Source organism: Podarcis pityusensis (genome assembly GCF_964106645.2).
Source record: "Podarcis pityusensis genome assembly, chromosome: 2".
Classification (NCBI taxonomy): Eukaryota; Metazoa; Chordata; class Lepidosauria; order Squamata; family Lacertidae; genus Podarcis; species Podarcis pityusensis.
The window spans coordinates 115,089,875-115,111,116 of NC_138029.1; the positions used below are offsets into that span (position 1 = coordinate 115,089,875).

Here is a 21,242-nt window from a genome sequence, read left to right on the forward strand (position 1 = left end):
AAACTTACTTGGAAGCAGGGGAACCTGCGGGAGAAGAACTAAATTTAAAAACCGACGTGCCACCCCCCGCTGGACCCAGGAGTGGTCCGTGAGAGCCAGTTGAGGAGTAATTGAATAATTTGACAGCTGTCAAGTTAGCTGTCAAGATACAAAAAGAGGATTTTGTCTCTGCTGCTTATATTGGCTACAATGTAAGTATTGGTTACATTTTTATGTTTTAAAAGAAGGAAGGACTGCTACAATTTAACGTATGGAACTTTTGGTTTTGTGCTGAAAGGAGCAAAAAGAAGCTTAAATCCCCCTAGAGGGAGTTTTGGGACATTGCATTAAGAACCAGCTGAGAAATTGTTTTCTGGCCTTGATATGTTTAAGAATGGCACTGGGTAAAGAAATACAGTCTGAACTGAACAAGACTTTCTTTCTCTTGGGAAAGCTGCAAGATCAAATAGGTGTTTTGACTACAAATCTTACAACCTTGGGCACAAGAGCCAGTTCTAGCAATGAGCTTGATAAGAACTTGGTACAGGATTTCTACTTAGCTGAACAAACAGAGGAAATCGAGAAGGAGAATAATGCTGCCATTGAAGAGAAAAAAGGGGGGGACCCAACCCTGCAGATGCAAAAGGTGAGCTGTAACCTGAGGCCTGACACGATGGTAATAAGAAGAAACAAACCTTTGAAGATGGAAGCCTGGCCTGAATTGGAAAATGAAAAATGGAGAGATCTCCTTATCTGGAGATCATATGACACTTGGATTATAAATTTGATCCAGTTGGAAGTTAGAGCTATAGGGACATTTGGAATCTTAAGGAGAATGAAACAAGATGTGGAATACCCTATAGGCCTTACTTTCAAGTATGTAGGCCTGGCTGGAAGAAACTTGGGTGCTGCAGGGCGGGAGCCCCATTGAGATTTGGTCTTGAATATTAAAGACTATCAAAGAGACTGGCAGAGAGGTCAGGAGAGAGACTTAAGAGCCTCGGACATAAGGTCACCGGGTTGATGGTTTTATTTTGAGATCTGTTGGGACTGAAACTGGGAAGGGGGGTGGGTGGAATGAAAAATGGAAAGGGTACATGATATAAGTTGCTTTTTTGTTCAATCTTTTTTTTGTCTTATTTCTAGGAGAACTGGAAATTTGTGGAAGGGAACCTTCTTTCGACCTTAGGGAAATGTTTTAAGAATAAGCACCGTTATATAGATTTGGATGAGAATTAAGTTTGGATAAAGTTAAAAAGCGGGTTATATAAAGAAAAATATGGTAAAACTAAGGTTTTGGTGATAAGGGCTTGATGAACTAACAATTTGAACTGGAACATAAGGATTTGTTGAATTAAAAAGAAGCAGGTTAAAATTTATTGACAGGGATTTGCTGAATTAACAATTTGAATTGGAATACAAAAAAGGGAGGTAGGAGGAGGTCTGGGAAATAAGTTAATGGAAAATAAGTTATGGAAACTTTATGTGTTTTTAATTATTTTTATTTTTGTATTTTTGTTATTTTTTCTGTTTTTTATTTTTGATTTTTTCTTATTGTATTAATATTGAAAACTTTAATGAATATCTTGTTTAAAAAAAAAGAACTTAATTTGTTCTGGAGGTCCATTCTTAACCTGAAACTGTTCTTAACCTGAGGTACCACTTTAGCTAATGGGGCCTCCCACTGCTGCTTCACCACCGCCACACAATTTCTGTTCTTATCCTGAAGCAAAGTTCTTAACCCGAGGTACTATTTCTGATTTAGCGGAGTCTGTAACCCGAAGCATCTGTAACTCGAGATACCACTGTATACAATTATTTTCTCCAAGGTGCTTTGTAGTGAACAGTCAGATACTTACCCGTATTTTTAGAGATCCCCTCTTCTTATCCTTTTGTATAATGGTCTTGTAAGAATTTGGGGATATGTTTCATGCGCTAATGTGTTTGATTCTATTAAAGATTGTACTTCTTGTTACTCCTATGTTGTTTCAAACTCAACAGTATAATATCCATTCCCCATGACACTTCCTCCAGGGATTTTAGGAGGGTGCCTGCGTCATCAGCTGGGTTGTGAGGAAAAGGGCCTTTTAAGAACCAAGTTCCCCCATTCAGCAGGTTTCCTGGAGCAAAACACGCAAGGTGGAGAAGAGAGAATTCTGGTGGATTCTGCTGAAATGCATGGGAGAAACTTCTGGGCTAGGATGGCTAGCGATCCTATACACCCTCTGGGTTGGTTTCAAGTATGTCCTACTCAGAGTAAGCCCATTTAAATGAATAAGCCAATGTTAGTCGTGCTTATTGACTTCAATGAGTCTGTTCTGAGCAGGACTTGAAATACTACCCGCTTTTGCCAGAATAAATGTTAATGAAAATGGGATTGAAGAGAGAATTCTGGAGGCTTTTATTGAACTGCAGGGGCTCCTTGGAGAGGGGTGGCGGGAGATTTATTAAACTGTTTTCTGATGTTTGTCTCCGCAACTTCTGCATGCATTCCAAGTCCTTAGGGCGAGTGAGACTCGGCCTTATCTGCCATGGCAGCCAGACAACTGAAGAACCGGGAACAGGGCCAAGGAGGGGGGCGCATAGCAGAAACATTTCTGACAGAGTCCCACTCCTCAAATGGGAAGAGGAAGTGAAGGCAGATTGTTTTCTTAATCTCTTCCGAAACCCCCTAGCCTCCATCCCATGTTCTCAGGGGCTGTGGATGGGTGTCCAATGGTCCCGTGGGAATGTGCATCACAGGGGAGGGTTGGGCTCCGGCTGCGATGCTCCTTGGAGTCTGAACTTTTGTGTCTTACAGCGGGAAAGGGGCTCCGAAAGCAACAACTTCAGAGCTGAAACCTCTCCATGGAGCGGGGAAAGGGTGCTGTTTAACACACACACTCCGCGTTTCCATACCCGGTCGCTAGGGGGCGGCGGTGCCTCGACGCCGCTTGGTATCCTCACCGAGGACTAGTGACTTGACCTGGAGGCAGGATCGACCAGGGCGTGGGGCCGGGACTTTGTGCCACGTCGCACCCTTCACTCGTGTTGACATTAGCTCCAGCCACGTAAGCCGTCGGCCCTGAATTCTCTCACGCCCCAACGTCCCCTGCGAAAGCGCCATTCATTCGTAAAGCAAAGGGAGCCGGGTGCCCGCGCGCAATAAATGTTGGAAAAGATGTCCAGCTTCCCTCTTGGCCTCCAGAGAGCTCAGGAGTCCCGGATTCCACCCCACCCTCATGCCTATTTAGAGATCAGTGTAAATTCTGTTCATGCTGGACTTTCCTGCTTTTTACGCATGGGTTGCTACTAAGGGTGGGAGGGGCTTCAGATTCAAATTCATTCACTGACTTTCGAATGAGTGAGGCTGACATGAAGCTCATAAAAAAAACTCGCTTCCTCCACTTCTCCTTGGAAAACGGCTCCTTAAATCGGCAGCCAGGAATTATACCCTTCCTTTTAAAAAATATAAATTCCCATGGCGGGAAGACTCTGTCTCCCATTTAACCCAACTCTTCGGGCAGCAGTGATCTCGAGCTATAGCACCTGAATTTCCTGGAAAGGAAACACGCCCATTTGCAGACGCAAAAGAGAGAAAACGAAACCAGCTCTCTCTTCCGGGCGAGGCAGCAGCCAAGGCTGCTTCTGGGGGTCCCGAGCAGGATCTCTGCGAGGAAGTCACTTGCCCCATCTGCCTGGAGTGTTTCAGGGATCCGGTGATCATCCCGGAGTGCGGGCACAACTTCTGCCGATCCTGCCTGATCCAGTGCTGGGGGGAATCCGAGGGAGAGGCTTCCTGCCCTCAGTGCAGGGAAATCATTCAGCACAGGAACCTCATCCCCAATCGGCCGCTGGCAAATGTTTTGGAAAAACTTACACTCGGGAAACTCCGTCTTCATGGGGGAAAGGGGGCCGAAGGAAAGGGGAAGATCTGCGAGAAGCACCAGGAGCCCCTGAAGCTCTTCTGCAAGGAGGACGAAAGCCCCATCTGTGTCGTGTGTATTGCGTCCAAGGAGCACAAAAGCCACGAGGCGATTCTTCTGGAAGAGGCTTTCGAGGAGTACAAGGTAAGAAATCTCTCTGGATTTCCTTTGGGTTTGATGAGGGCGAAATAGCTACAGAGAAGGGGGTTTTGCAGGACAATGTTTTAATATATTCTCCCCCTCCTGCAGACAAAGAGTCTCTTGTCAGTAAACTTCTGAAACTCTGTTCAATTTATTTTTACCGTTCTGGGGATTACAGTGCCCCTAATGTCCCCCTGCAGGAGAAACTCACCCCCAGTTCATCCTCTGGAAGCAGCTCCCTTAGGAAAGGGCTGGAGGGAGGAGCAATGGAGGTGGCAGGGATAGAATCACAGAATGGTGGAGTTGGAAGGGACCCTGAGGGCATTCTAGTCCAACCCCCCCCCCCCCGAAATGCAGGGATTCTGCCTACAGCCGTCCCTGGTTGGGCTCGAACCACCAATCTTCTGGTTAACAGCCAGACACACTGACCCATTGCGCCACAGGCTCCCAGGATGACGAAGGCAAAGACCACAGTCTTTGGGGCAGGGAGCAAGCATCTGATTCAACTTTCCTGTTATTATGAATACTAAAACTCCAACAAAGAAAAACAACAACCAAAGTTTGATTTTCTTTTCAGGGACAGATAAGCAGCTGCCTAGACAATGTGAAGAAGGAGAGAGAGAAAATTCTGGAATTTAAAGCGGGCACAGAAAAGGAAAGCCAAGACCTGCTTGTAAGCATTATTTTTATTTAAGGTGAAAAATGTTATGCAGTAGTACCTCGCGTTACACAACCCTCTGGTTATGTAAACTTCAGGATGCGAACATGGCAAACCCAGAAGTATTTTTCTGGGTTTCACTGCGCGCATGCGCAGAAGCGGTCTATCACGCACATGCGCAGAACAGGCACCTCCAGTTGCTGAAACTTCGAGATCCAACTGGAGCTTCGGAATGGATCCCATCCGCAACCTGGAGGTAATACTGTAGTATAATATCTGGGGAAAAATGAAGATGGAATACAGAAAGAAGTTTACAGTATTTTAGAACAGTCTGATCACACACAGGGCATGGAAGACCATTTGAAGGTGGGGGTGGGCTTGTAAATTTTTACGAAACTCTTTTCCTGCTGGAGTGATCTCTCTAAAATTGCAGACATGCCCTTCCAAGTGAATTCTAATAACTGGTCTCTTCATCCTGCAGCATTATGCCTAATATTGGCCAGGTTTTCTCCTCCTCTTTCTCTTTTTGCTGGTGCAGAAGCAAACAAAATCAAAATCTGGGAAAATAAATATGAAATACAGAAAGAGGTTTATTTTTGAATGGTCTGATCTCCCACAGAGCCTGAAAGACCATTTAAAGGAGGGGGTGGGGTTGTAAGTTTTTACGAAGCTCTTTTTCTGCTGAATATGTCAGAAGTGGCCTTCTAAGGGAATTCGGATAACTTGACTCTTTATCCTTCAAGAGCAGACTAGATGCCTGATCTTGGCCCACTGTTCTCTTCTTTCAACCTCTTTGCTGCAGAAACAAACAGGTGCAGAGAGGGAAAAGATGGTGGCTGAGTTCAGGCGACTGCACCAGTTTCTGGAAGAACAAGAGAAACGTATTCTGGCCCAGATGGCAGAAGTGGAGAAGGAGATTGCAGCCCAAAGGGAGGGGCACCTGGCCAGACTCTCCAGGGAACTCTCCTCTCTTGACAGCCTCATCCGGGAGATGGAGGAGAAGCTTCAGGAACCAGAGAGTGAACTCCTGCAGGTGAGGCCTCATCCTGATGCGAGAGGGTGGAGTGGGCTGCTTCAGACTACAGGCATTTCTTAGTCCTTCCCCACATAAAAATACTGTTGTCAGAGGAACAAGCAGTACATGACATAGCAGCTAACTCTGAGGGGCCAAGGTCCCTTAGACTGCCCAATAAAATATTTGAGGGGGCCAGCCCCCCCCCGCCACCAATAATGGGCATTTCTATTGAAATGGGGTGTGTGTACTGCATATTGTGATTGATTATGTGGAGTGGGGCTTACCTGCCCACCCCCCAATATCTTCTTCCGTCCTGCTTCCTGTTCTTGCATTGGCCAACCAGAGGTTTCTCGGAAGCCCACAAGCCAATAGAACTCTGTATTCAATTAACCTTTACTCAGAGTAGACTGTCTTAGGTTCATTAATTTCCGTGTGTCTGAGTAAAAGCTAGTTGAAAACAACCAATACTGTCTCCAACACAGGCATTCCAAATTGGCACTGCAACATCTTTTCATTCAGATGCTGTCTTGGGTCCAGCCAGAGAGGGGGTGACCTATTGTTGTTATTATTATTATTATTATTATTATTATCATTATCATTATTATTAAAATAAGTTTGTGTACCACCCAATACCCACAAGTCTCAGGGTGGTTCATAGGATATGATTGAGTGTGGGACGTACAAACCAGTAAACCGACTGGTCGCATGTGAACATGGAACCAGCATGCGCTGCAGGGCAAAATGGCAAATCAGGGAGGTGGGATTGAATCTCTCCGGTGTTTGGGTGACTTGGTCAAAAGAGAAGAAAGGGACCTTTTATTAGTCATCACTGGAATGGCTGACTTTTGCCATCTGATGGTTATTCCAAAATTATATGGCGCTGTGTATTTTATTGGGGGTCTTTTGTTTTGTGCTTGGCTAACCTCTCTCTGCTTCAGCTGCTTAGTATAACTGACCGCAGGGCTCTCTGCAGAAATGGCTCCACGGATATATTTTTCTTTCCTTCTTTCCAGGATATCAGAAGCTTCTTGCAGAGGTAAGTGATGGAAATCTACTGCTTTAAGATAATGTACAGTGGTACCTCGGGTTACATGCACTTCAGGTTACATACGCTTCAGGTTACAGACTCCGCTAACTCAGAAATAGTACCTCAGGTTAAGAACTTTGCTTCAGGATGAGAACAGAAATTGGGCTCTGGTGGCGCAGCTGCAGCAGGGGGCCCATTAGCTAAAGTGGCGCTTCAGGTTAAGAACAGTTTCAGGTTAAGGATGGACCTCCAGAACGAATTAAGTACTTAACCCGAGGTACCACTGTATTGGGAAAGTTCCTGTTTAACAAGTGAGAAACTCACTCTCCAGTTCCTCCTTCCGGAGATAGCTTAGGACTCCACCGTCCATTTCACAAAATCACAGACAAAAGAAGAGACATATTTTTGTGGTAGTTTGTTGCTACAATCACAGACAGGAAGCCGTTCCCCATTGCATATTTCTGAAGGTCCATTTCTGTGATGGATTCATTTACTCTGCAACTGATACAAAAAAGGGGGACACCCCAAAGGTGCTTGTAAATATCTTTACTATAACTTACCCTTAAATATTCAGTGTATTTCAGGCTCCTGCAGTTTCTTCCTCAGCCATAAGAAGGTGAGAAAGGGCCCTGCTGGATCAGGCCAGTGGTCCATCTAGTCCAGCATCCTGTTTTCACAGTGACTAACCAGATGCCAGTGGGAAACCAGTGGGCAGGATCTGAGCCCCAGAGGACACTCTGCTCTGGTGGTTTCAGCAACTGGAGTTCAGAGGCACCACTGCCTTTGACTCAGCCATTGTGAAGAGTAGCCGCTGAGAGCCTTCTCCCCCAAACACCTACAACATGTTCAAAAATTAAAGAATTTTGAAAATCTTGCATGTTTAGAAAATACTGCTTTAATTTCTAATATTTTCTCCATTTTTAAAATATAACCACTGTGCTAAAATACATTTATAATGTTAATTGCAAAAGCCATTCTAAAGCATTCTGAACTTCCTTATATTTCAGAAATGCACATACCAGATCTATTTTGTTTTCCTCATTAATCACTTGAAATGCTTCACTAAAACTGGTGTAGTCCTAAAATCTCTGCATAAGGACCCAGTATGGTTCACTTTTCTTAAAAAAATAATAATGGGTATACATCAGCTTCTTTATCTTCAATCTCCTATTCATATATTTCATTCAAAATTCAAAAGCAGGTGTCTTTCGGTTTTCCTTCAACTTCTTAGATGCTTTCTAGATCCACACGTCAGCTAGATGCTCCTTTTTGCCGTAGGAAAATCCTGCTCCCAAGTCTTCATGATATTTCCATGGTGCATTTATCATCAGGATGAGACACCTGTCTTCTCAGAAAGCTCCTTGCATTGGAAGGATGGTGGCTTCAGCAGAGTTCGCACAGCGAAAGACGCACTCAGGAGAGCATATTTACAAGTTTATTCAGCGTTGGTCAGAACAAAGAAAAAACATGACTGCCTGCTTCAGTGTCTCAGACACAGAGAGAGAAACGAAAGCAAGAGACAAAACATAAACTTCCTGTGAACAGGAAATACGCAGACTCTGTGACTCACAAAGCCTGCTCCCTTTTAAGGTGAAACGGAAATATCCTAAGCCCAAGCCAGGGAAAAGCATTACTTTACTGCTGTACGCCGGCTCCCTCAGCCAGTAAAGCGAGATGAGAACTGCAACCCCAGAGTCGGCTACGACTGGACCTAATGGTCAGGGGTCCCTTTACCTTTACCTTAAAGAAGGGCTGAAAGTACTTTGTACTGGATGTTTAGAAGTGTTCATGACAGGCTCCAGGTCATACGGAATATTAGCCATGCCTGGAAAATAGAAGGCTTATTTATTTATTCTCTTTCAATATCTAGAAACCACACTTTGCTATGTAGATGACTCACAACTGATTTTATTTAGGCAATTGAAAGAGGAGGATAAACCCTTCTTGCGGGGCTCTGGAAGCTCCTGCGAGATCTTGGGGGAGCCTCCCAGATTCCAGTCAGCAAGGTAAAGGGCTTGAAAGCTCTTGCCATGAAGGGTTTGGCCACCGTGCAAATCGCTTTTAAGACCTTACTTGGTTCTGAGAGGCTCCTGCGAGATCTCAAGGGACCGTTTTGAGATCTCTGATGGCAGGGGTGATTCCGGGAGTCATTCTGACTTTGCACCATTTGCCTTTATGCACAATCTTCAGGAATGTAAGCCTCCCTCAAGTGGTGAGTGTCTGTAAAAAGTTGTACTTGAACTCTTCACATCTCTCAGCCAGGCTTTGGGTGCTTTCACACATCTCACTTTTCGGGCATTTCACCTGTTTCTTTGGCCCTGAGATTGATGTAAGGGGGGCAGAAGGAGAGAGGAGGGCTGTCCAGGAGCCAGCCAGGAGCAGAGGGGACTGGGGTTGAGGCCTCCCGTCCTGGAACAGGGGTGTCTGGACCTTGTTGTTGATGGGGAGATCTTCTGGGGGTCCTGCTCCTCCTCCCAAGATTTGGGCAGGACTGACCTTTGACATCACCCCTGCCCTGGTTATGCAGGGATAGCCAGTATGGAGACCTTCAAATAGTTTTAACTACAACTCCCATAATCTCCAGATGTCATGGCCAGTGGTTAGGGAGGATGGGACTTGTAGTCCACAACACCTGGCTACTATCTCATGAGCTCATATTGTTCATTCCAGGTTTGTTGTCTGAATGATGGTGTGATGCTAAATCTCTGTTCCCTTTTCTCTCCCAGACACTGTGGAATATGGACTTCAGCTGCGAAAAGGTACATTTCCGGGTGAAGCACAGACACTAATTAGGGAGAGATGGGATCCGCATCTCAAAAGACCAGGCCACTGCACCTCTTCCGTCCATGCCGTATTTTCCCTTATTTCCCAGAGGCATCTGTTCCGTGAGAGCAGCTTGCTGGGCTACAGGGGCTCATGGCCTGATCCTGCAGACTCTTAGGAAGCCCCCAGCCCAGGATGGCTGGCTTTTCTGTGCCGAATCTCAATAAGACACAGGGGTGGTGTGAAGCCAAAGGCTCCTGGCACATGAGGGGGAAATATCCCTTTGAGCCATACAGGATCCCCACCCCTTTTATGTAAGAGTAAGGTGTAAGAGTGGGAAATGCATGAACACAAATAGCTCAGAAAATGGCTGCAACAACCTTTGGGGGCTGGAAGGTGAATGGGTTCTGGTGTCAGTGGAGGGAGCTGGGGGCTGCCTGAGTGTGAACTCCAGGGGTCTGGCTTCCCTGCAAGAGGGGGGTCTTCCCTCAGCTTTTGTATTGGAGGGGAGACATGACCTCTCTGCTAAAACAAGAGAAACTTGAGTAAACCTAAAAGAGCAGGGCAGAATTAGACCACAGACTGGGGGAAAAGGCTCAATGGGAAGATAGAAGTCCAGTCTGGCCTGATTCTGGACATCACAGAAAGGGAATCATAAGAGCTGGAAAAGATGTAAAAATGGCAGCATAAAGGAAACTCTTATTTACCTTTAAAATCATATTCTGGGATTCTTTTAGAAAACACTGAGTAAAATACATAAAAGCTAATCAATACAATAAACTAGAAAAACCCATTACATTTAACAAAACAAAAAACTAATAGCAGCACTGGCAACATCCAATATCCCACATAATTTCCAAAGTGCAAAAGTGTGTTTTTAAAAAGAAATCACTTGATTACTTTCCGTAATGTGGCAGGGGTAGGGAGGACTGCAGAGCAGATCTTCTTTCTAATGTCCACCAGCCTGACCAATTTTTAAATTGGTTTCTCGTGATGCTTCCACTGCCCACCTTTTCCATAAATGTGAGGAACAGTGAAGAAAAAGATGAATTATATAGCCAAATCAGGTCTGGGGAGCCAGGATGGGGTCTTTGCATTGAAGGTGACGTGTGTGTGTGTGTGTGTGTGTGTGTGTGTGTGTGAATGCATTAACGATTAACACAGTTCATAGGAAAAGAAAGCCATTCATATCAACGATGTAATAGAACTATCAATTTTCTGCATTGCTCTAACCAAACTGCAAGATAAAATTAAGTTTGTTCTTGGCTAACTGCTCATAGTTTGCCTGGGGGAAACAAACCATAGGCCCAAACGCCGGCCTGGGACTCCTGCATCACACTGCAGAACATGGAGCGGAGTCCCTCAGAAGGTGGTAGACTCTTCATCCTTGGAACTTCCAGGGAAGTTGCAAGGGTTCTATGTAGAGAATGTGTGTTAAGTACTTCAAACGCTTGAAAGAACTGCAAATATTTCAAGAATCATTAAGAACCTGTCTTGAATGCAGAGCCATGGAGACCCTGTTCATTTCAGAGCGGATGCTATTTCTGTCATGTACCTAAAACAGAGTCAGCTTCCCCGTTGACGTCGTTTCTCTTCTCTTTCCTCCTCTGCCCCCACAGAAAACATAACTTTGGATCCAGACACAGCAAATCCCCGCCTCATCCTGTCTGAGGATCGAAAGAGTGTGAGAGATGGAGAAGTGCATAGACGCCTGCCGAACAACCCTGAGAGATTTGACACACATGGCGATGTGCTGGGATGTGAGGGTTTCACATCAGGCAGACATTTCTGGGAGGTCATTGTGGGAAGAGAGGAGAGGTGGGGGGTGGGGGTGGCCAGAAAGTCTGTGAAGAGGAAGGGTGATTTAGGTTTTGATACTACGGAAGGGATCTGGGGTTTGGGGAAGTGGGACGGTGGGTACAAGTTATACTCCCCCTATGAGGCCCCTGTTCCAAGTGAGGAGCCTGAGAGGATCCGAGTGGCCCTGAACTGTGAAGGGAGACGGGTGTCCTTTTACGATGCAGATACAGCAGCCCTTCTCCATGCAGATACAGCAGCCCCCTTCTCAGGAGAGACCCTCCAGCCCTACTTTTATGTGAGCGAGAAAGCGAACCTGAGACTCTCTTGACTGAAGGTGCAGACAGACAAGCATATATTCACTGTCATCATGGCACATTCAGTCTCCTCTTCAGGACTGAGCTGACAGGCACTTCAGGAGAAACCATATTTGCAGAACGGTGATTGGCCATCCCTTGCATCAATCATGATGCAACTCTCCCTTCTCAGGCCAGCTTTGTAAATGACACTGATTTACTGGGTCCCCTGTCAGTCCCCAAACTTGCCTGTTTTCTCTCCCTTGGGAATAGGCTACTTCTGTCAGTGCAGGAGGTGCAAAGGGGGAAAGAAGCAAGAAAATAATTTAGGAAACAACAGCAAGACCCCCCCCCTGCAATATTCCTGTTTTGATGTTCTCTCTCCAACCTCCAACTTGAGTTTTCTAGAGACAATACCATCATCTTTTATGAATAAAACCAGAATTATGCACGGGCATCACTTAAAACCTTCCTCAGCCTCAATCCCTTTCTCAGATTCCCTTTCCTCCCCCAAAAACCTCCACTGACCATGAATGGAAGTTCCAAAATCCCCCCCCTTTTCTTTCTTTTTTTCTTTTTTGCTGCTACTCAGGGAAGCTTATGTGGCAACATAGCAAAATCAGAGACCTGTTTGCTAGTCGGTCCAGAACGCACAACTTACTTGTGTGATCGCAGCCTGGAGCACTTTGTCTAAACAAATTTATAAATAAATAAATAGAAAGAGGGTGAGAGATGGGAAAACCTCTTGGAAGGGACTGTGTGAGATCTCACAAGAGTCTCCAAAGCCCAGAAGGCAATTGGGGGGGGCGCTTTGGCAGTGGGAGAAAGGGTTTCTAAGTCCACCTTGCTTACTGGCCTCTACAAAGGTTGCATAAAGCTCTCAAGATCTCTGGCTTCGGACACGTAGGGATGGTTGCTTGGGGCGCATTTTCGGGGGTCTTCCTGACTTATCCAATATTGCTTTTGCATTCTGACCCCAGAAACATAATCCCCCCACAGGTTTTGGGCCTTGATGTAACAAAATCCCCTCTGACAGTGAAGAGCCTCTGTCAGAAGTTCTGAGGAGAGAACAGTGACAATCTAGAGGATTTTGGGGAGTGGGTTTTCCCCCTGTAAATTCCCATGTATACAATTATATTCTCCAAGGTGCTTTGTAGTGAACAGTCAGATACTTATCTGTATTTTTAGAGATCACCTCTTCTTTTTTTGTTTATACAGTGGTACCTCAGGTTACAGATGCTTCAGGTTACAGACTCCGCTAACCCAGAAATAGTACCTCAGGTTAAGAACTTTCCTTCAGGATGAGAACAGAAATCGTGTGGTGGCAGCAGGAGGCCCCATTAGCTAAAGTGGTGCTTCAGGTTAAGAACTGTTTCAGGTTAAGAACAGACCTCCAGAATGAATTAAGTTCTTAACCAGAGGTACCACTATGTGTGTGTGTGTGTGTGTGTGTGTGTGTGTAAAATTTTGCAGCACAGGCACACACATTCATACAACTAAACATAAAAGTAGTAAAAGACAAGGTAAAAAGACATTAAAAGATAAAAGATAAGAATACTAGTGAAAAGAATAAGCAATATCAGCATAGCATACAAAAACTCATACAATACAAATAATAAACTATTGCTCCAGAAGCGGTTTAGTCCTGCTGGCCCCATGACCCAGAAAGCTGTCTGTGGACAAATGCTGTCTCTCCCGGCCTGAAAGGAAGATGAGTGCCGCAACCCCATACTTGCCTTTGACTGGACTTAACCATCCAGGGGTCCCTTACCTTACCTTACCTTTACCTTTTTATATTTCAATTATTTTCTTCCAGTTGACTTCCTTCATCCTCAGCACAGTTGCATTTTCATTTTTGATAAATTGTTTCCTCCTTTTTGTATATTTTTTACCCATCTTTATTTTTGTTTTTATTTTTTATTTGAGGGCACTGCTTTTTAAGGTAATCCCTGTATTTTCCCCATTCTTTTTGAAATTTTTGTTTGGGCTGCCCCCTAATTGCATCTGTCATTCTAGCCAATTCTATATAATCAAATAATTTATCTTGCCATTCTTTTCTTGTTGGTGTTATTTCTTTTTTCCAATATTTAGCAATTAATGTTTTCGCAGCTGTAGTACCATAAAGGAATATTTTCTTATTTTCTCTGGCTATATTCGTATCTAATATCCCCAATAAAAAAGCTTCTGTTTTCTTAACAAAGTTTTCTTTAAACATTTTCTTTAGCTCTTCGTATACCATGTCCCAAAAGCTTCCAATTTTGTCACATGTCCACCACACATGTAGTAGTGTCCCCTCTACAGTGGTACCTCGGGTTTAGTACTTAATTCGTTCCGGAGGTCCGTTCTTAACCTGAAACTGTTCTTAACCTGAAGCATCACTTTAGCTAATGGGGCTAACCCAAGGTACCACTGTACAAATTTAAATCAGGTAATGCCAATCCACCCCTATTTTTTTATCTATTAAAAGTTTATACTGCCAAATAAATTTTTTTATACTGCCAAATAAACTTTGATAGATCTTTTTGCCAAGATTTAAATCCCACCCCTCCAATGATTGGTATCATTTGAAATAAGAACATCATTTTAGGCAACACTTTCATTTTCACAACTGATATCCTGCCACACATTGCTTATCTTAACTACAAATTTCCAAATCTCTCTTGAATTATTTCCATATTTTTATATACCGTATTTTTTGCTCTATAACACGCACCTGACCATAACACGCACGTAGTTTTTAGAGGAGGAAAACAAGAAAAAAATATTCTAAACGAAACAGTGGATGTATGAGTTTTGTGGTTCATGCTGTGGCCACAGACATGTGATCTGACAGTGAGTTTGGAGTAGCCTAATGCAAAAATCCTGAGGATCCATGTGGATCTGTGCTTTGTAACCACATTTTAAGTGGGGAGGGAAGGAAAAGCACTCAAGGGACAAGGAGTACGCGTGGGGTGTGTGGAGAAGGATGCTGCTAATAATGAAGAAGAGGGGTTTAAGGGGAGAAGAAGCACGCGTGGGGTGGGTGGAGAAGGATGCTGCTAATAATGAAGAAGAGGGATATAAGGGGAGAAGGCTCCTTTCCCACTTTGCTCCTTTAAAGCAAGCAGGCTCTGCTTTTCTCCCTCCTCCCCGCTCATCCCTGGCTTAGCGAGCTGAAAAACTTTGCTGCTATGTAGCAAGCTGAGTGGGGAGGAGAGAGGGACAGAGAGCCTGCTTGCTTTAAAGGAACCAACCGGACAGGAGCCGCTTACACTTGTGTAAGCGGCTCCTCTCCTCTCCCGCTTTGCTCCTTTAAAGAAGCAGGCTCTCTGTCCCTTTCTCCTCCCCACTCAGCGGCTCTTCTCCCGCTTTGCTGTTTCAAAGCGAGCCACGGAGGAGGGAAGGAAGGGGAACCATGGATCCTCTGCTCACGACTGCAGCAGATCCCCCCCGCCACCCATAGGCATTCCCTCCATAACACGCACAGACATTTCCCCTTACTTTCTAGGAGGAAAAAAGTGAGTGTTATGGTGCAAAAAATACGGTAGTTATCCTTGAATAGGTTACTGTTTTTAATCGTCGGCCAAATTCCCAAGTACTTAGTTTGGTTTACTATTGTTAATCCTGATATCTTCTGCAGTTCTTCTTTTTCCTGCATTGACGTATTTTTGCTAACATATTGGTTTTATTCTTGTTTAGTTTAAATCCTGTCACTTTTCCTAATTAAAGAATCCTTTATATTATTTTTGGTACACTCTCTTCTGGATTTTTGGTAGTTAGGATCAGATCATCTGCAAAGGCCTTCATCTTATGTGATTCCTTTCCCACTGTTATACTTTTTATATTTTGATCTTACCTTATTGCGTTCACAATAAATACTAAAGGTGAAAGAGGACAGCCTTGCCTGCTCCCTTTACTTATCTTTAAATCTTCCATTATTTCAATATTAAGGATCAGTTTGGCTCTCTGGTTTCAATATATTGCCTCAATGCCTCTCTTAAAGTTTTCCCCGAGCCCTATTATTTCTATAGATTTTTTCATAAAGTTCCACAAGATATTATCTAAGGCAGGCACCCCCAAACTCAGCCCCCCAGATGTTTTGGGACTACAACTCCCATCATCCCTAGCTAACAGGACCTAGTGGTCAGGATGGTGGGAGTTGTAGTCCCAAAACATCTGGAGGGCTGAGTTTTGGAGTATCTGATCTAAGGCCTTCTCCTCATCACCTCTTCTTATCCTTTTGTATAACTGGAAGAATTTGTGGATATGTTTCATGTGCTAGCATGTTTGATTTTATTAAAGATTGTCCTTCTCATTGTTCCTATGTTGTTTCGAACTCAACAGTATAATGGCCCCATCCATTCCCCATGACACTTCTCCAGGGATTTTAAGAGGGTGATATCAGAGAAACCCTGTGCGGTAGAAGAGGCTGAACTGAGAGACTTAGAAAAAAGGAAACACATTAAAGTTTGTGGTCAAAAGGGATTTGAACCTGGGCCTTGTCACCCCAAGTCTGGGCACTCAGAATTTGAAATCTTAACAAGGATCCCTTCAGAGATTTGCTTGACAGCCCTTCCTGCAAAGTTCCTGTATGTGGAAGCTCATATTCAGACCTTCTTGTGTTTACCGTGAATGTCTGCAGGAGGAGTTGATCCAGTTTGAGTGGCTGATTTCAGGGGCTTCCCTGCATAAACTCATATTTTGCACCTGGGTCCATTTCTTGATCTCAGCATTCTGATTAAAAATGAAAGCAAATCCCCCAAGTCAGAAGTCTGCCCATCCCTTTATTTGTGGGAATCCCTCAACCAGGAGAGCAGTGAGCCTCAGCCGTACCTGCCATTTCAGCGAGAGAGCAGCTACCCTATTGACACCCTATTTCTTAAAATACAGTCAGTTGTGGGCAAAGTGAAGGGGGGGATGAAAAGAATGCCAATTATAATAGCTCCCCACCCCATTGTCAACAGAAGCATTGCAACCAGTGCCAAACAGATGGGGCAACAAATTGGCAGAGGCGTTTTCATTCAACATTTTTATCATGGTCTTCCGAATGGTAATTTGCAAGTCGGAAGAGGAAGTGAAGGCAGCACATCTTTCTAATCTCTTCTGAGCTCTATGGCACAAACAAGAAATCAAGCCTATAGCCCTGTGTCCTGGGATAAGTCCCTTTGAACTTACTGTTAAGTAGACATAGGAGTGCATTTTATTTTGTAGACAAAAAGGATTAGCTCACGGGTTTTGGTGATTGCCTAGAGAGAAAGGACTTGTTCATACAGCACATCATATGATTTTGGACACTAACTTAGACATCCTTTTAAAGTTGGTGAGACGAAAGGTTTGAGACCAAAAGCCCTTTCCTGTGGTTCGCCTCTACAACTTCAGCTGATTCAGAGGTAGACTGCCTCTGCCCCAGGAGGTTTCACTGAGCAGGATGCTGTGCTCTGGCAGCACCAGAAATGACTCCCCTCTGACCTGGCCAACTGCTGCCGCTGGGTCTGTGCAGGTAACAGTTATAATTACTTCATAATCATTAATACAGGCTTAATGAATACAAGCAAAACATAAAGGCAGTCTGTGGGCCTGAGGATAAAGGTAAAGGGACCCCTGACTGTTAGGTCCAGTCGTGGACGACTGGGGTTGCGGCACTCATCTCGCTTTATTGGCTGAGGGAGCCGGCGTACAGCTTCCGGGTAATGTGCCCAGCAGGACTAAGTCGTTTCCAGTGAACCAGAGCAGCGCACGGAAACGCCGTTTACCTTCCTGCCGGAGCGGTACCTATTTATCTACTTGCTCTGCGTGCTTTCGAACTGCTAGGTTGGCAGGAGCAGGGACCGAGCAACGGGAGCTCACCCCGTCGCGGGGATTTGAACCGCCGACCTTCTGATCAGCAAGGCCTAGGGTCTGTGGTTTAACCCACAGCGCCACCCGCGTCCTATGGGCTTGAGGATACCCACCCCCCAAAAGCTTTTCAATGTGTCTCCTCCGACACCTCAGCCCTTCAGCTCCGGACTGGACATCTCCAACTCCACGGATCTCCTGCCCTGTTCAAAGGGAAGTATGGTGTGGGAGACAGGGAAGAAAGGATCAAGGGCCCACAGCAGAGGGCGGTGGTGAAGGTGCCGTGTTCCAGCACTCCCTCCAACCTGAGGAACCAATATCCTATCAGCCAGCCCTGACTGGCGGTTAATGCCAGGTTGGCTGTGAATAAAGTTCCTCTCTTCCATGATTTGATTGGGGATGAGATAATAGGTAAAGGTAAAGGACCCCTGGACAGTTAAGTCCAGTCAAACGCAACTATGGGGTTGCGGCGCTCATCTCGCTTTCAGGCCAAGGGAGCTGGTGTTTGTCCACAGGCAGCTTTCCAGTGAAGAAGACAAATCAAATACGATACTCCTTTTCCTTATGGGAATGTCAGAGGAGCCCAGGTAGGAGTTTCAGTAGGCCGGAGGGAAACAGAACAATCGAGGCAAGTCGGAGCAAAGCGGCAGTTTCACCCGATCTTTATCTTCTGCTGCAGCAGGGTCTTTTCTTTCTTTTTTCTTCTTTTTTTCTTGCTGCAGCAGGGTCTTGACCCACTTATGCAAGATAGGCAAGAACCCTGAACAAAAGGATAAACACATATTTATAATTTCCCTCCTCAGGTGTCCCTCTCTCCTTCCCTTCCCCATCATGCGTGTCACAGAAATGTCAAGAGAGGAGGTGTCGGAGATAAGGTTACAGATAACTTTTACACGGGTGATGGTGGTTGATGTTTGAGTACTGTAGTTGATATTCATGTTTCCTTAACTACCTGGTGCTGGTGTCTGACCTTACTAATGACTATTTCCTCAGTGTCTTAGAAAAAGAAGTGACCTCATTCGACTCCTTTGCCTGGTTCTTTATCGCTAGCTGGCACAAATAGTCTTTTAAAAAAGAGTGCTTTAAAGAATGCAGCTTTTATTCTTTGAAGTCTTCGTCTCCAATCACCTCTGACACAGCTTTACACACCTCAAATGCAACCAACCAACAACCATCCCATATGCACAGTATATATATTTATAGCTGAAAGGCAGCATGTGTCATGCAGGCTTTGCCAATTCATGGTGGGCCTCAGTTCCTTTTGTTTCTTCGTTTAAAGAAACAGCAGCTACCTTTTAGGCCATGACATTTTGCTTCATAGGACAGATGCCAGACGCAATCGCTGAGCTGTGGACAACAACCCTTACTTGCAGTGCCTGGGTGTGAACAACTTCTCACCATCTTAGCTAGATGGGCCATTTTTGAGGGAGATGCTGCCCTTATTGGTGTCTGGTGTTTTATATAGTTTTGTGAATGGTTCATTCAATAAATGTGTGTGGATTTTATGAATGGATATAGTTTCCTTGCAGACCCGGTGGATGGAAGTGTGGGGCATACATCTTCGGAAATCAGACATTAGAAGGATTAATTCCTCAGTATACAGTGGTACAGGCGAAAATACATACGTGACTACATTTGTGGAAAACATTACTCTTAATCAGCCATTAACACATTTCACATCGTTGCCTTTTCTTCATATGTATACATTTGACATTAGCATTGAGTACTCTTTCACCACAGTGTCAGGTTTTGTTAGAGAAGACATATTTCATATAGAGTACCCGCCCCCTCATTTCAGTCTACATCACCGGGTCATGTGGTCAGCATGACTAGACGACTTATGGTGCAATGGAACACTGTGATGGAAACCAGAGTGCATGGAAATGTCATTTACCTTCTTGCCTATTTATCTACTTGCACTGGTAAGCTTTCAAACTGCTTAAGTTGGCAGGAGCTGGGACTCAGCAACGGGAGCTTACTCCGTTGCAGGGATTTGAACTGCCCACCTTATGATCTGCAAGCCCAAGAGGCTCAGTGGTTTAGACTACAACGTCACCCACGTCTGGTCTGTATTCCTGAGGCCTGGGTGGATAAACAAGATGGAGTTGGTCTCGCCCAGTTGTGCCTACCTGGGTACTTGTTTCAGCATCAGGGCAGACTTGAGAGCCAGCAAGTGGAGGGTTGCTGTGGTCCAGAGAGATTCCTCTTTCTCTCTCCAGATGAATAGGGATCTACAGTGTTCGTTCCTGGCACTGAGTAATTGGGACAGATATGGGATTCTGCTAGTTTACTGCTGGCCTCGCTCCCCAGCAGTCCCCCTGCCTGAGTGGCAGAGCCAGTCTTGGTGGCAGAGTTGGGGGCTCCCAGACTGCTGCATCTGGGGGGCTTCAACCTCCATGTTGAGGCGACTGACTCTGGGGGTGGTGGCTCAGGAATTCATGGCTGCCTTGACAACCATGGGGCTGTCCCAACATGCTGTTGGCCTGATTAATATCACAGGTCACACTCTGACTCTTGTCTTTTTGACCGGGCAGGAAGAGAGTGATCTGAAACTGGGAGATAATTGACCTCAGTCTGTTGTCCTGGTCAAATCACTTCCTGTTGAAATTAGGCTTTTTCAGCACCATTTCCCCTCTGCAGAGGTGGGGCACCCATGAGAATGGTCCACCCTCAGAGGCTGGAGGATTTTCCAGCTGATATGACTGGCACTTCTGTTGAAGCCCTGGTCAGGATCCCTCAGGATCCCTTTCCCACTTTGGGATGCCCATTTGGCCTGGTATAGTACTCTCAAGCTGTGCAGGTTACAGTTATCATTATCATAATCCTCATTAATATTGACTTAATGAAAACAACAAAAACATTAGTGTGTCCGTTGGGATAAACTGCTGCTTGTGCTACTTTTTTGTTGTTCTCCTGGAACTATTAGGCTGACTACGGGCCTGAGGACATCCACCCCAAAAGAACTGTCCCCTCAGCCTTTTATTCAGTTAAAGACCCTTCTGCAAAATGTCAACACAGAGACAGCAGGAATCATAATAATCCACAAGGATCCAGAATATGAAACGGAAAACAATTTTGGGTGGATCTGTAATGGCCTCAAATGTTTTGTCTTCATTTTTACGCTTGAACATAGACCCAAATTAAGAAGGGGACCCTCACTTCAGCATGGATCAAATGAAATGTCAGGGGGAAATGTTCAGAGCATCAACATTGAATTATTTTTTTAAAGTGTGATTTGTAAAGAATTTTATGAGGAATGTGTCAACCACCGAAAAAGAATAATTCAGCAGTACATAAAGATAAAAAAAATCACAAGTGAAAAGAGTGAGAACTCTTCCCCTACACCAAAAAATAAAAAAGAAAGATAAAAGGTTCCATGGTTAATGTTAATTTTTCTGAGAGGATGGACTGACTGGAGATGGGATCAGTGGATGGGGGGAAAATGGAGGAAGCTGGACCTGAAGAGCAGCTTAAAAATTCACCTGGACTGCAGGAAGATTCATTGGTTTAGCGGGGAGGATGGAGAGGAAACAGGGATTTTGTTGAGATTACTTCAGCCCACCCCATTTGAAGCTTGAAGTTGGAAACAAGAAAGGGCAGCCTGGCCATTCTGTGGTGATGGTTAATAGTTTAGTTCCTGAGTCCAGGTCAGAGGCTCACCCTATTCATACACAAACATGCCCTTAAAACAGGATTTGCAAGCAAAGAGAAAATGAGAAGAATTTCCCCATTTGACTCCCTTCCTTCAGAATAATATTTGGGGTCATTGGGGGAGTCAAAATCGCTTCAGGATTGCTCTCCCGTAGTATTTTAGATACATGGTTCATATATTTAGATATGTGTGCAT

General features: G+C 44.8%; 1 protein-coding gene and 1 long non-coding RNA gene across 2 annotated transcripts in view; one reads left to right on the forward strand and one right to left on the reverse strand.

The window, feature by feature from the left end:
- Window positions 1–3,491: 3,491 nt before the first annotated feature.
- On the forward strand, window positions 3,492–11,870 carry LOC308465291 (E3 ubiquitin-protein ligase TRIM11-like; the record flags this gene model as incomplete). Its single annotated transcript, XM_080985120.1, has 7 exons — window positions 3,492–4,028; window positions 4,603–4,698; window positions 5,486–5,716; window positions 6,712–6,734; window positions 8,792–8,919; window positions 9,452–9,484; window positions 11,108–11,870. Coding segments are annotated over 7 exons (1,557 nt in total), but the record flags the coding sequence as incomplete, so codon positions are not given.
- Window positions 11,871–11,887: 17 nt separating this feature from the next.
- The window catches only part of LOC308470238, a 118,596-nt gene continuing 109,241 nt past the window's right edge, over window positions 11,888–21,242 (reverse strand). Inside the window, exon 3 of the long non-coding RNA XR_013982291.1 lies at window positions 11,888–11,934. This is a non-coding gene — a long non-coding RNA (uncharacterized lncRNA). The remainder of the gene's footprint in view (window positions 11,935–21,242) is intronic.